The sequence below is a fragment of the Phragmites australis genome, chromosome 15 (genome assembly GCF_958298935.1).
Source record: "Phragmites australis chromosome 15, lpPhrAust1.1, whole genome shotgun sequence".
Classification (NCBI taxonomy): domain Eukaryota; kingdom Viridiplantae; phylum Streptophyta; class Magnoliopsida; order Poales; family Poaceae; genus Phragmites; species Phragmites australis.
The window spans coordinates 13896084-13912185 of NC_084935.1; the positions used below are offsets into that span (position 1 = coordinate 13896084).

A 16102-nucleotide genomic window follows, 5' to 3' on the forward strand; every position below is an offset into this window, starting at 1 on the left:
CCTCAGGCAGTTCGGGGAGGGAACCCGGACACCGTAGACCACTTGTACCGGTTAAGCACCGACCGTCGGTGTAGTCGGCTTTAGCACTTACCTTACTCACCACATGCCGATATAATGGTAGGCGAGCTGATTACCTTCGCAGACGTGGTCATGTGGGCCTCGTCATAGACGGTGTGAGTCCGGGCTTTTAGCGGTATTAGTTTGCTCGGGGAGTAGTTCTAATATCGCCTCGTCGAGCTATGGTTGATCCACATGGTTGGGCCTGGTTGGGAAAGGTTGTCACGGGTACCCCCTTGTGTGCATCTTAGCGGGTGGCACAAGCCGTATGGTCCCTATGTCGTGTGGGTCCAGGAGTATCCCCCTGCAGGGTGTATGATCAGTTCGAACTGCCGCGCTCTCGGTCATGAGCATCGCTATCGCTTATCTCCACCGAGCGACCATGTTTTGGTCATAGAGTTTCGATGTGGGTTGTGGCATGGTTGGTTTGGGGTGGTTTGGTCGGTATGTGGTCGGTGGTTTGGTGGGAATGGTTTACTTTTATACACTTGTTGTTCATATATCTGTTCTGATCAGTTGGTTGGCAGGGTTTGAGTCGGTGGTTGGTTAAGTCAGTTGCTTACACCTAGAATCTAGGTTGCTTACCGCTTAATGAACTTAAACAGGTCTTAATCCTTGCTACAGCTTTAAATGCATGATCCTTGGAGTCGAGAATATATATACTCATACTGTGTAAGACTTGCTAGTACCTTCGTACTAAGTGGTGCTGCCCTTAAGTTGCTTTCAGGTTCGCAGGTTGGCGAGGAAGAGGCAGTGTTCGGCTACTTTGTGCCTGCCGATCAGGGTGGCGGGCAGGAGTAGCACCTTCTACTCCGAACTCCGGCGCTTTTGGTATGGAGCCTAAGGGCATAAGGCTCCATACTCTTTTGTTGTATATGTTTTTCTTCCGCTGCATAGTTGTTGTTGTTCCTCTTTTGTTGTAAATTGTGGAAGCAGTTGCATGTTTAATAATTGTAATCTAGTTTAATTACTTGCTCTCTATTAAACTGTGTTGTGATATTTGAGTTGGAAGGCATGTGTTCCGATCCTGGGCACAAAACACGTGCCGGGACTACCGGAATGGTATTCTGGTTAATCGTCGAGGTTGTGATTATGAATAATGATCCTCCTGATGATTAATTAGAATACTATTTGGACGGTTCCTCACATGAAGTTATATTTGAAGAGGACACAGACGAGTAGGACTACATGTTCACTGGTCAAGGTATGTTTCACACTGTTCATATCGACTTGTCAATACCATGTTAAGCCTTATCTAACTCCTTCACACTAAATTACTTCAGAGGAGGACACTGACGAGGATGTTGAAATTGATGAAGCTGTGATGCCTCTGTGGCAAGCGATAGCGTCCATGATCCTTATAACCACATGTATAGCAACATACTTGAAAGCTCACATATGTTGAATCTTGTGGAAAACTGTGAATTTTACGGCACGAAGAAGTTTGAGCATGAGACAAAGGGGTTCTGTTGCCGGAATGGAAAGATTAGTATGCACACCCCAGATACGCCACCCAAACTCATGAGGCTATGGTTGAGCACAGATTCTGATGCTAGGCATTTCCGGGACAACATATAGTTTTTCAATTGTCATTTCTCATTCACTTCTCTTTACTATCACTTTGACAGTGAGATCACCAATATAAGAAAAGGTGGTATTTACATGTTTCAAGCTCATGGCCAAATGTACCACAACATACGTTCGTTTGGTGGGAGTGGTTTTGAACCCCAGCTTCTGGAGATGTACTTTCATGACAATGATCCCAGTCTAGAGCACCGGTACCATCGTTGTCACCGAGAGCAGTACCAGCGAGATCAAGAAATCATCAGAATGTTGGTTGACATACTTCATGAAAACCATACTCTCAATAGTTCAGGAGTATGAGACAGGCTAATGACCTCGAGGACTACCGTGTGACACTGAAACTTGACCATAGGTTGGACCAGAGGCGGTATAACATGCCTCTCACTTCAGAGGTGGCTGCTGTGTGAGTCGAGGGGAGCAAACAACAAAGGAACTTTGACTGTAGCATTATTCTGCATGGGAACAACAACAAAAATATTTGGCATTAAGTCGTATCATGGATTCTATGATGCCCTATCATACCCTCTCTTCTTCCTTATAGGCGAACTTGGCTGGCATCCCAATATCCCAAAGGTCGGTGTGTTCATGAATGCAGTGAGGGTAGCTCGAGCAGCTTGTGGTAATAATCACAAGGACTCAGATTAGTGTTCTCATTAAATAATGTTTATATCGTCCTTTGTTGCTATGGAATTCGTTAGATCTTACACTAACTTTTACTGTTGTATGCTCTGCACATATTCAAATAGCAGGCTATGCGTGTCTGTGAGGGATTACTACTGCTACAAACTCCAGATAAGGTTAGGGATATTCAACCCGATATTATTTGGCAAGCGTATTTTTCAACAATTCATAGTCGATACATATGTCAAGATTGAGAGCTCACGGTTGGATTACATATGGGTTCATCAGAAGGAGTTAAGGGCGGACTTGTACCAGGGCTTGGTGGATAGCATCCATGCTGGAGAGAGCAGAGCAGATGCCATTAGCAAACGGACTGTGTTGATTACATCATTTATTGGAGGACCTTGTGATAAGAGGCATCAGAGCATGGATGCTATGGTTTTAGTGCAGAAGTATGGGAAGCAGGGAGTCTTCCTCATGATGACATGCAACACCAATTGGGAAGAGATCAGACGTGAGCTCAAGCTTGGACAGATGCCCCAAGATCGCCCAGATCTCATCGTCCGTGTTTTCAGGGCAAAGTTGGGGGAACTAAAGAAGCAGTTGTTTGAGAAGCATATTCTTGGCAAGGTGAAGGCATATGTCTATGTGGTGGAGTTCCAGAAGAGGTGTCTACTGCATGCCCACTTCCTGCTGATCATGCAGGGAAAGTACTAGCTCGTGTGTTTGGAGCAGTATGGTTGTATCATCTCTGCTGAGCTACCAGACAAATGCAAGTACCCAGAGCTATACAATATGGTTTTTAGGCACATGATGCACAACCCTTGCGATGTGCTAAACCCCCTATGCCCATGCACGAAGGACCATCCATCATGCAAGAAATATTATATGTGGTCTTTCAACGTAGCTACATTACAAGGCAAGGACTCCTACCTGGTGTATAGGAGATGCGAAGACGACCACCATGTAATAGTTCATAAACATGAGCTAGACAACAGATGGATCATCCCTTACAACCCTTACCTCTTGCAGATGTTTAACTGCCACATCAATTCTGAGATATGCTCGAGCATAAAGTCCGTTAAGTACCTGTTCAAGTACATATATGTCACACCCGGTTTTAACAGCCAAAACCAGATGCGGCTTATGTGTGCCCAGGATGTTCAACACACATAAGGATGTCACAGGTGAAGTAACAAAAGAAATATTTTTATTAAATAAACGTTAAACTCTTACAGCAATTGACATATATTGTCTTCTATGAAGATATCTGCAGCGGAATAGAAACACTGGTGCCCAACAACACCGTAGACAACCGACCGGGAGACACGCGCCTAGAACGTCACAACCTCGTCTTGATAGTCTTCAACATCTTCACTCACTGAGCAGCAGCATACATGTTGCATGGTATAGGGAAAATAGCAAGTGTGAGCACACGACGCGCTCAGCAAGTGTGGGAAAGATAATGATATGCAGGCTTATATCAAGAATAGGCTAACACATGGTATATTTGCGTAAATGCGAGTAATGAAAATATATTTAGACTCAAAAGCATTAAGCAATTATTAAGTGAAAGTAACCCATATAGTCCAACACGCAGTATACAATGCTCCTCACCTTGCATACCATAACCGTCTAGTACTCCATGTACTATAACCAAAACCACAACCATCTAGTACTCCATGTACCAGAACCATAACCACAACCATCTAGTACTTCATGTACCAGAACCATAACCACAACCATCTAGTACTCCCTGTACTAGAACCATAACCACAACCCACTAATCATGTGAGGATCCAAGTCTCTCATATCCGTGAGCACGGCTGTTATAATAGTTTTACACTCTGTAGAGGTTGTCCAGCTTTCCCCACGAGTCAGTGAATTCCATGTTGCTGTGTTCGCGAAACACTTAACACATGCCAGTGGTGTGCCGCCAAGAATCACTATATGACACTTTCCACTAACTAGAGACTAATCCAGTATGTGTCTGCCCACTAGGTTTCACCGTCAGGCTTTACGCAAGCTAAGCTCCTACCCAGAAGCCCCCTTTTGTGCTGACCCAACACACACTGGACAGACTCTAATCAGTATGTCACACCTTACCCATATCAGCCTCGTGGTTGGTACGTTACTTCTTGGGTTGTCGCTTCACGAACCGGTCCTTACTTAGGTTACTTGAGAAAACACTAAACCAACATCATAACCATGATAACCATCAAAACCACTTTGCTCAAGGCCTAAGGTTCCATGTTGCTAGACCATTAACACATTAACAATCATTGTTGCATATGTTCATTAGTCAAGATTATGACACTTCCCAACATCCCAAAAGCATGGCTAAGCAATCTACCCATAAAAGACATCTAACCATAAACCATCTAGGTTACAAGGGATGATAAGGGAAAATCTAGGGAAAACCCTAACATAGGTGACTACCCATCATATTGACTCTGCATGCAATTTTGTAAAACAAAACATTTAAAAACATAGGTTCAAAATGATCAAGGACACTTGCCTTTTTCCCAATGCTGCTTAGTGTTATCGAAATCTTGGTCTTGAAGTCCCTTGAACTGCTCCAGAACGTTATCGACTAATCGCGAGAACTACCGATAAACAACACAAAGCAAACACTAAGAACAACATATCAAATATTATCAAAACACTTTAAAAAAACACTACGGTTGGATAGGGATGATTTTGGGAACATTTAGACGCAAGAATCGTCTAAATCGGAGTAAAGATGAAAAGAGAATAGCTTTCGGGAGATGGATTAGACTGAAAAGGAAAAACTAGTTTACTGGAGTTATCTTCCTATGGGAAAAGAGTTTATAGCACAATCACTATGTTAGGCTTGACAACATCATTGCGCAAGATTCAAGAAGTGTATGGCAGACTAGACTTCACTGACTAGGCTAAGGAGAATGATGGGGCGCTGACTTAGCATGCTATGCAGGTACTATCTTGGATTAAAGAAAGGATACGCTGATATCTAGTATCGATCACTTATGATAGATCAAAAAGACGGAAGATTGCGCTTCTAGGTTAAAGATACTACTGGTCACTCTATGTAGCGGTGGTGGTTCGGGTTTCGTCGAAGATGGCGATCGGGTATGTGGCCACAAACATTGATGTCGGCTTCAGTGGTGTTTCAGTGAAACGAGGGGAGCATGGTGTCGAACGCAGAAAGACTAACTCACCGGTATGGTTAGTTTTGGAAGGGGTCATCCGAGGTAGCGGCAAAACAGCGATGACTGCTTCTAGGTTTGGTGGTGACCACGAACAGATGCAGGAACGAAGACGCTCGCGTTCCCAGAGATTGGCTATGAATTTTGAGGAACCGTTTGAACAAGGATGTTAATATAACCCGGGAACACAATGCTATGGTATGGGTTTTGGTAGATCATCCACTGAGAGGAAGAATGATCAGCATAGATGAAATGGGTGATGGCTGCGACATGCTGTGGTTGGCAATGGCGTCCTGGTCGTGTCACTGCACAAATGGGGATGGGCCCCTAGGGTAACCTAGAAGACTCTATGGGACACGCCGTGACATGGTTGGTGCATCCATACGGCTTTCGGATTGATGGGGAACGTGAATGCACATCCGGTGTGTGCGCAGAACGCGTCCAGAAACCGGACAGCGGATATGTCGACCTTGATTTTGATAATTTGGCTAATCTACTGGCCAAACCGGTTGGTGAGGGCGTGGGGAACATCATGGGACATGCACCGGTGAAAGGGCTTGGTTATTTGACCTCTGGTCGGTCAGGAACATCGATGCCAATCGGCTACAGCGCGGCTGTCCGCGACGGTGACGACCGTGGCGGCGTACATCGAGCTTTGGCCGGGGCTAGAGCTTGGCTAAGGACTTAGTATGATGCTAAAACAGTAGTAAGGGAGGAGAAGAAGGGGTCCTCACAATGCTTTGATGGTCGAGGAAGGAGGATTCGCGGAGAAGACGATGTAGCACATCACGGGCGGTGGCGGCGGCGGCTCCGGCAAACGGCGGCGCTCCGGCGACGTACGGACAGGGCAGCAGTGACTTCTAGGGCTTGGGGGCATGGAATAGAGTTAGGAGAGGGCGTGCAACTCATATATATAGGGCTAGGGACGGCTGGATGAGGTGGAGTCCAAACCGAACACGATTCGGATTCGAGTTCGAGTCGGTTACAGTTTCCTTTTTCGTAGCTCTGTATTCTGAGGATGATATCTCCATCGTCGGACTCCAAATTGGACGTTTCTTGATTCTAAATTGTAGTACTCAAAACAATCTACAACTTTGGTAGTCATTGAAACTTCTGAAAACGTCATCTTGATTTCGAAAAATGCGCCACAAGGTAAACTGTTTGAACTCGGACTTCTCTGCGCAGCACTGATTTCGGGGGCCATAACTCCTAGCTCCATTATCCAAAAGAGGACTTCCATAGGTTCAAATCAAAGCTCTCGACACGACCTACAACTTTGGTATTGTCAAGATTTGCATTTGAGGCCGTTTTGAACTCCGAAACGTCATGAGAAAATGAGGTTGTCCAGAACTCCGCGAAAATTTGCAGATTTTGTGGATCCTTTGTTGGGCCATCTAGAAGACTTGGCTAAGGGTTTGGACTTGAGCAAGATTGAGCCCAAAGATACTTTAGGTATATCTAGGGTTTAGAAAAGAAACTTTTGTAGGGAAATTTGAATAGGGTTTGAATTTGAATTGAGCTTGGAGTGAATTTAGAGAAACGAAAAAGATGAGGTTGAACAAGAATAGAAATAGATAAGGAATTTGAATTTGGATTTGGGTAGAATTTGAGAAAGAGAAGAGATTGACTTTAAACAAGGATTTGTATAAGATTTGAATTGAACTAGAGAATGATCAAGTATGATCAAGGATTGAATAGATGATGAATTCAAAGACTTTGAATTCCAACCATTAAGATCCTTAACTTATTCACTACTGAGTTTTGTAAAAACCTTTTCAAAATCTTTTTCACTCAAAACACCGAAGAGAAAGAAAAGGAAAAGAACTATAATTCATTTACCTGTCTCCTAGGAAAACACAACATGCAATGCATAAAAAATAATAACCTATATTGATTCATTGATTAAGAAAATATGTTTTAAACCTATTCTACTGGTGAAACTATTCATTAATCTTGGAAAATTTTAGAAATTTGAGAAATCTGAAAATCAGGGTGTTACAGTATACAAGGGTCACGACTGAACATCTGTGTATGTGAATGTGGCTGATAGCAATGGCAACATTGATGAGATCAAGCAATATAGAGATGCGAGGTGGGTGACCCCTCTAGAAGCCTTGTGGAGGACATATGGCTCTGACTTGAGCAAGAATTCACCACATGTAATGCAACTACAACTTCATCTCATGAACATGCATATGGTTTTGTTTCAAGAGGGACAAGATATCCAAGAAGTGTTCAATCGGGAAGATGCTGAGATGTCAATGCTGATATAGTATTTTGAGGCGAACAGAGTACATGAGCATGCCCGGGGTATCTTGTACTGGGATTTCCCTGAGTGGTATACTTGGTAGAAAGGCAAAAATAAAAATTTCTAGCAAAGAAGAAGATGAGAAGGTGGACAGTTGGTAGAATCATCTTAGCCCATCCGGCCAAGGGGGAACGCTACTATCTCCGGGTTCTTCTGAACCACGTGATAGGCGCAACCTCCTACGAGAACCTAAGGATGGTTGGTGGTGATATCCTACCATCCTTTCATGAAGCCGCAGAGAGAAGGGGCTTGATCGAGGTAGACAACACGCTAGATGAATGCCTCACCGAAGTAGAGTTGTTCCAAACGTCGTCATTACTCCGAAGGCTCTTTGCAACAATACTGGCATTCTGTGAGCCCAACAATGTCAGTGGCCTATGTAACAAACACCTGGAGGGAATGTCGGATGACTACCGCTGCACCGATCAATGTGCACACACGGTTGAATAGAAAGTTTTGATAGATATCAGGAACATGCTATAGTCAATGGGGAAGGATAAAAGAGCATTCCCTCTTTCCGAGATCGATGAGGCACTTGACATGGCAAATGGTGCGTCGAGGGAGATATTCAAGGAGTCTATGATCAGTGTGGACCATGAGCATGTAGCCCTATCTGACTCCCTCAATGTTGAGCAAAGGGTCAACTATGATGAGATTCTAGCCGTAGTTGACAGTGGCGAAGGAGGCATGTTCTTCATTGATGGCCCGGGAGGCACGGGGAGGACTTTTCTTTACAAGGCACTACTCGTGATGGTCCGCAACCAAGGGAAATCACCGTGGTGACGGCTACATATGGTGGTTTCACTTCTATAATTCCCGAAAGGAGGACCGCGCACTTGCGATTCAAGATACCTCTAAGCATTGATGATGGGGGGTTTTGTAGTTTCATAAAGCAGAGTGTGACGGCTAAGCTTCTGCAAGCGGCATCACTGGTTATGTGGGACGAAACCTCCATGACTAAGAGGCAAGTGGTGGAGGCCCTAGAGAATAGCATACGCGACACAATGGATCGGCCACATGCCCCGTTCGGTAGGAAGACGATTGTGTTTGGTGGTGACTTGAGATAGGTTCTCCCTGTTGTCCGAAAGGGGTCATGGTCTCTAATAGTTTATTTGACGTTGCGCAGGTCCTACATGTGGGAGTGCATGTGACACCTAAGGCTCATGTGTAACATGAGGGTTCAAAGCGACCCATGGTATGCGGAATACCTACTGCACATCAGTAATGGCACCGAGGAGGCTGATGGTTATGGCAACATGTGTCTTCCTAATGATAATGTCTGTCGTATAAGGAAAGGATGCATACCTCAATAAACTTATAGACAACATATTTCTGATGCTCGACGCTAACCTGGCTGACCCAAACTACATCACGTTGAGAGCCATTCTGTCCACACGGAACGAGTGTGTGGATACGATTAACATGAAGATGATTGGTCATCTCCAGTGGGACGAGATGGAGTACTATAGCTTTGATCGTGCTAAAGATGACCTCCACAACTACTACCCTCCCGAATTCCTTAACTCTCTGACCCCAAACGGGCTACCTCCGTATGTGCTAAAGCTCAAGGTTAACTATCCTATCATACTGCTCAGAAACATTGACCCCGCCAATGGACTTTGCAACAGGACAAGGCTTATCGTTTGGGGTTTCCAAAGAAACGCTATTGATGCAGAGATCGTGCTCGGGATGCATGCTGGGAAGAGAGTTTTTCTGCCTCGGATTCCCCTATGCCCCTCTGATGACGAGATGTTTCCTTTTCAGTTCAAGCGAAAACAATTTCCTGTCGGCTTAGCTTTGCCATGACAATCAACAAGGCACAGGGACAAACTATCCCGAATGTCGGCGTGTACCTCCCCTAGCCAGTGTTCTCTCATGGCCAGCTATATGTCGCGTTGTCTAGAGCCACTGCCAGAAGGAACATCAAGATCCTTACCGCCCTGGATGATGATAAGAAAAAGGAGAAGCACTCAAAGCAGAGTATGACGTGCACTAAGAACATCATCTACAGAGAGGTTCTCACACCATAGTCAAGGTATTTTTTATTGTTTATTTTTGTTGACATGAAATAATTTAATATTTATTTGTAAGTATGTTTATAGTGAAACAATTTATACTATCACTATAATGTATGTTACTTTTTATTATACAACTATTTTATAAGCATAGTTTTCCTCCTTATTTTATATCATCGCAATAGTATCAAACGTGTTTGAACAAAGTACCGTAGCAACGCATGAGCATAGAACTAGTCTAGAAACAAAAAAACAAGGGATTAATTGACTGTTATGAGCGAGCATGATATGCATCATTTTGTCAAACCGCTCAACGTATTCAGGCAAGGAGCTAGTCTGACGAAAATTGAAGAATTGGTGCAGGGTATGAGAAAATTCTTCTCTGCCGAATTTCTCACACACCATACGGCAAAAATTCTCCCAATCCATGATGTCCAAACGCATCCTAGAGTTCTCGAGCCAAAGAGCAGCTCCACCCACAAAGTGCATCATGTCAATGTTGACACACGAACTCTTGGACAAGCTAAAAACCTGAAAACAGGACTCACACCTTTTCTACAGCCTAGGTCAATCTCCGAAAATCTAATTTCGGCATAGGAGTATGGTAATGTGGATTTGGAGGCGATCAGAGTAGTCACTACCCCGCTCCCAATTCCCGGTGGTCGGTTCACTGGTGGTGGCCTTCAGGCCCGAGGTCGCCGTGGCACCTCTTCCTTGAAGCACAGCGACTGATCCTCACCCGGCCTTTGCAGGATCGGCGGCAGATCCATTGGCCGTACCTTGAGGACGTAGATGCTAGTGATGCGGTTCACTTGCGCCTTGATCTCACCAACCTCCGCCTTGAGATCCGCAACTGATGTCTCTACTCTCGGCTTCCAAGGTCTTCCGATAGCAGTTTGAGCGCCTCCAGCGACACTGATTGCGCTGCCACCATCGCTTGTGTGGCCTTGTTTTATCCTTTGATCTCTGCCAGTACTCACTCGAACTATGCTACCTTCTGATCCCTTTTGGCCATCCGCTGCTGCTCCTGGTACGATAGCGAGGCACCTACAGATAATCCGGAAGTTCCAGATCTACGAAGCTCTAGTACCAAATTTGTCACACACATACAAGAACTGGATAATTGAGAGTGGGAAGAGACGAAGATAGGTTCGGGTCAGAAGCAATTTGGGATACGGGGTTTAAAACATTTGTTTCGTTACAGCTCAAAATCTATCTATACTCCAATAAAATATATATATATATATTATGGTAGAGTTGATCAATTTTCACCGTCTATTCGAATTAATCAAATTGTCACCGTACAAAGTTGGACCGTGTTTCTCCTTTTAAAAATATATTTAATCTTCTATTATTAACCTTCCATATCTAGATATCTAGTATATATCTTCCATATATTCAGAAGATACATTCAATCTCCTATTATTTGTCTTTCATTCCCAAACATCTAATATTTATCTTCTATGTATTCACTGCCGGGTTTCTCCAGATGATGCACCACCGCCTCCCGTACTTCGCCTAAAGTGCTAGATTTCTCTAGAGGGTGCCTAAGCTTCCATACTTCGCCTATAATACCGGCTTTCTGGAGGGGGTGCACCGTCACCCGCACATCGCCTTCACCGCCATCTATCAGGGATGTCATCTCTGTCGCGCTATCTTTACACCAAAATACTATAGGAGAATTGTTTTATCCCTCACCAAATTAGTCATCATCTTAATCCTACTCACAACGTTGCTATAGACGGTCAAGTTTGAACGATACGATCCCCTCCACCCTCCCATCCAAGTACTCGCCATTCTTCTCCCTCCTAAAATTACATGATCATGTTGTGAAATTTGTGTATGTAAATCTCTCTTTTGTTATGTTTTTTTTTTTTACTTCTTTGGATTACTATATTCTAAATTGATTCTACATGTGTAAAATATATATGCAGTTGCTAGTCCTTACAGATCCGACACTCCTATTTATCTAGCACGCATCAACCCTTCATTCGGGCCTAGGCTCGCCTTGCTTGCTGTCACATTCCAAATCCTTAATTACGCAATTAAACATAATCACACTTCTTAAGCATTATATTTAATTTTGTGTAATTTTATTTCAGAACAATAATGCAATTCGCCTAAAGTCAATTGGACGAGATAAATGAAGTCGGGAGAGAAAATAATGAAATTTCCAGTTAAAACAAACCCTCTCTTTAACATGTGGGCCCCACATGTGGGCCCACCACCTAACCACCTAGAGGGGCAGCAGCCACCTACTCCCTCTCCCTCACTCCCCCACGCCTCCCTCTCCAACTAGCCAAGCAAGGAAGGGCTCCCCCTCTCACTCTCTCTCAAGCATTCTCTCCCTCCCCAGAATCCGACGTCAAGAGAAGGATTTGAGGTATGCATGTGGTATCCACATGATCACAAGCTCATGATCTACTCATCTATCCAATTTGTTTTTGTTTTCATGGAGGAATCGAGTTGTTCTTGAGTTCTTTAGATGTTCTTGAGTTTTTTTTTAGCAAAATGTAGTTTTGGGTGACTTTGAGCTATGAAGTCATGTTGCTAGGTTAATGAGTGAGTTCCAGACTGCTTGAACTATCCCTAGCATGTTTCCCTTAGGCTTGGAGAGGCTCGCAAATCAAATCGACCCCAAAATCTCCTCGAAAACGGCTGTTCTGGATAGCCCGGATACTCCGAGTTCAACAGGAAAAGACCCATTGAATTGTATTAAAAAAATCGTTAGGGTTTAGAGTGCAAGTTGGGTCTAGAATCCTTTGGATATGACATATACATGTTTATGTAGTATAGATCTAACATGCGAGTCGAATTGCCTGAGGGAAGATTTTTGAGAATGTCAAAGTCTGCCCCACCTGAATAATCTGGGTAAGCCCGGAGGGTCCAGATTAAACCGACGGATTTAACTGAGCACCCTCGCCCAGAGCCTCACCTGGAGTGTCCGGTAAAACCCGGATAGTCCGGACCAACCCGGAGGTTCCGGGTTAAATCGAAAATAACTAACAGAGAACCCTCTCCCAGAGGTCGGCTCGTAGGCTCCGGAACCCGGATACTCCGAGTCAACCTAGATACTCCGGCCTCCTAATATTTTTCCAACTTCGTTTAGATCACTTAGTGTGACATTAATTCGTGTGTCTTGCACATCTAACATGTTTTTATGCATATTGTGGCATGCATTGTTGCACTTCAATCATACTCATCATTGCATGTCTTCTCTAGTGAGTGGAGAGCCGACGTGTGACACGGTGGTGATTGAAGACAACGCCCATCTCCCCGAATTTTGTGAGTGTTGCACAGGTAGCATAAGGCAAGCATCTAAGCATACTTATCCCAATACTTTGGATCTCGTATGGTATAAATTGATAAATATGGCTTATGTATGTATGCATGAGTTTGAGTTGATGTCAGAATACAATGGGTAGAACCTATGTAGATGCATGATCTTTTCCTTCAATTGTTGTTGATCCATATCCTTGTAGCCCAGGAATAATCATGTTAATGTCTAACTTAAAATGTGATATGAGTTGTATAGTATTGCATAGGTTTACAGTAGAAGTCGAGCGGTGAAATGTTTCATCGTTCGTGAGCATAGGCTTAATAATTACTTACACAATGATATTGATGATGAGTTGATGAGTGGTGAGCATGAGACAAGATGTGAGCGGTGTTGGGGGTATCGTCTGCCCTGGAGGAGATTCCTGGGGTAGTTCAGGGAAGGAGCCTAGATACCGTAGATCATTTTGCATCGGTTAAGCACCGATCGTTGGCTGTTGTCGGCTTAAGCACTTAAAATACTCACCATATGTTGATCTAATGGTAAGGCGAGCCGAATACCTTTGTAGTTATGATCATTTGGGCATGAACATCGATAGTGTGAGCGTGCGGGCTTGGAAGAGGTATCTAGTTTGCTCCGGGAGTAGTTCTAGATACCTCCGCACCGAACAATGCATGTATCAAATGGTTGAGGCTTATTGGGAAAGGTTATCACAAGTACCCCTTGTGTGCACTTTAGCGAGTGGCACAAGCTGAATGGTCCTCATGTCGTGTGGGTAAAGAAGTATCCCCCTGCAGGGTGTAAAAACATTTTGAAATACCACGCACTCGGTCATGAGCATGCCTTCTTTCCATGCGCACCATCGTAGAGTTCCGTTGTAGATTGTGGTTGGTTATGTTGGTTATGGTGGAGATGGTTCGTGTTACATTTATATTCGTTATGGTTCCAATTACAATTATGTACAGTTGGTCTTTGCAGGGTATAGTGGTATTGTTGTTAGTTAAGTTTAGGTGCTCACACATGTATGTGTCAAGTTGCTTTTGCATGTAAATTCTACATAACCATGTGGTCGTTTTCTTGCTAACATCCAAATGCATGATCCTTGGAGCCGGGCTAATTATAAGTTGCCCGTTATGGATTAAGTCTTGCGAGTACCTTAATACTCAGCTACTCTACAGGTTTTGCAGGTGATGAGGAGTTGGTCTTTGGCCACTTCACGCCTGCCAAGGGTGGTGGCGGGCATGAGTAGTGCATCTTACTCTGTTGGTGTGCTTTTGTGATGGATCCTAAGGGCATGTGGCTTCATCCTACTTTTGTTGTATAGTTTTAGTCTTTCGCTGCGTAATTTCTTTTGAAGGTTATGAGTTGAGCAAGTTTTAGTCTTCTCCTAGCTCTCTTTTGCTGTAAATTGTAATAACTTGATAAATCCTTAAGAATTTGTAATGTAATTTAATTACTTACTTTTTCTTAAGCTATGTTGTGATGCTATATGTTGTAAAGATATGTGTTCTGATCCTAAAATTAAACACGTGCTGGGACTACCAGAATGGTATTCTGATTAATCATCGAGGTTGTGATTATGAATAATGATCCTCCTAGTGATTAATAGAATACTGTTTGGATAGTTCCCCCATAGCTGGTATCAGAGCCTGGCTTAAGGAAGTAGCCTAAAGATGATTAGAACGTAGGTTAGCAAGTGTGTTTAACCCATTAAAGCAACCCACTAAATTTTCTTTTATGCCTCCTCATGATTAATATGAATAAACTTGCTATACTATGCCCCTAATTATAACAAATGTTGAGTGATGCACATTTTCTTGTTTGCTTATGCATTGTGTCTTTTCCTTTTATGAATTTGATAATTATGTTGCATGATTGATGATTTTTATGTATGCATGCTTGTGATGATTATGGGGAGAGATGCATCCGAGAAAGAAATATGAGGATAAAGGTCGAGCATACTTTCATGTTCCATTGTTGTCTTGCACCATACCCTTGAGCATGCATTTTTCTTTGTCAAGGTCTAAGTCTAAGTTTTTGCCCAAATTCTTTGCGGACTCTCCGCACCTGACAGGGCCTAGAGTTAATGCATCACTTGCTGTTATTATCTGACTAATACTACTTCAATATGTTAGAATTTCACTTTTACCTTTGTGTCTTATCGTCACCATAGGATGAGAACCCGAGGCACTTTGGGAGAACTTCCTGAGGCCTCGAATGAGAGCAATCGTCCACTGCCTCCACCATCGTGTATGGCAATGTGCTCATGCAGATTGAGCAGAACCGCCAGGCCCAAACAGCACTCCTCGAGGCCCTCGTGCACAACACGGCCCCTCATGGAGGAGATGGGGTTGAGCGTCATGATGACTTCACAGGTTTCTTTCAAACTCAGCCGCCCACCTTCACGTGGACTGAGGATCCCCTCGATGCCGATGACTGGCTGAGGACGATCGAGCAAAATCTCACCCTTCTTCGATGCGAGGACCACGAGAAGGCACTCTTCACCGCCCATCAACTCCAAGGTGCGGCGGGCGCGTGGTGGTCCAACCTCTTGGCCATGCACCCCGCCAATCACCGGGTGTCTTAGGCAGAGTTCTGCAAGGCATTCCACGACTTCCATATCCCTAAGGGATTCATGGAGATCAAGAGGCGTGAGTTCATGGACCTCAAGAAAGGAGGTAGATCGGTGATGTAGGACTAATACCCCAAGATTAAGGGAAAGTGTAACAAGGAGAAAGCAAGGGTCATAAAAGAAATGACCAAATCATGAAGGTTTGATATATCAACCTACATAGAAAGGGCTATGCTAGAAATGCAAGACAAGGACTACATCATTGCTCTCTACAACTTTAAGTAAGTTTGATACGTCAATTAGTCCTAAAAATTTATTTTGCACCTAACTTAATTGGTTGATTAAGAATCTAACATAAGTATTCATGTAGCAACCACTTTATTTGTATAATACTGATACTAAAGTGGAGCAGACTCATGGTCCTTGACTCAACTGATCTCCCCCAATCATCAAGATCTCATCGACGCTATACAGGAGGTA

The 16102-nt window shown here is 43.8% G+C and overlaps 1 protein-coding gene across 1 annotated transcript; it reads left to right on the plus strand.

The window, feature by feature from the left end:
• Positions 1-8244: 8244 nt before the first annotated feature.
• On the plus strand, positions 8245-9564 carry LOC133892147 (uncharacterized). Its single transcript, XM_062332872.1, has 2 exons — positions 8245-8443; positions 9050-9564. Exons 1-2 carry the CDS (start codon positions 8245-8247, stop codon positions 9562-9564), a joined length of 714 nt encoding a protein of 237 aa, XP_062188856.1.
• Positions 9565-16102: the final 6538 nt, after the last annotated feature.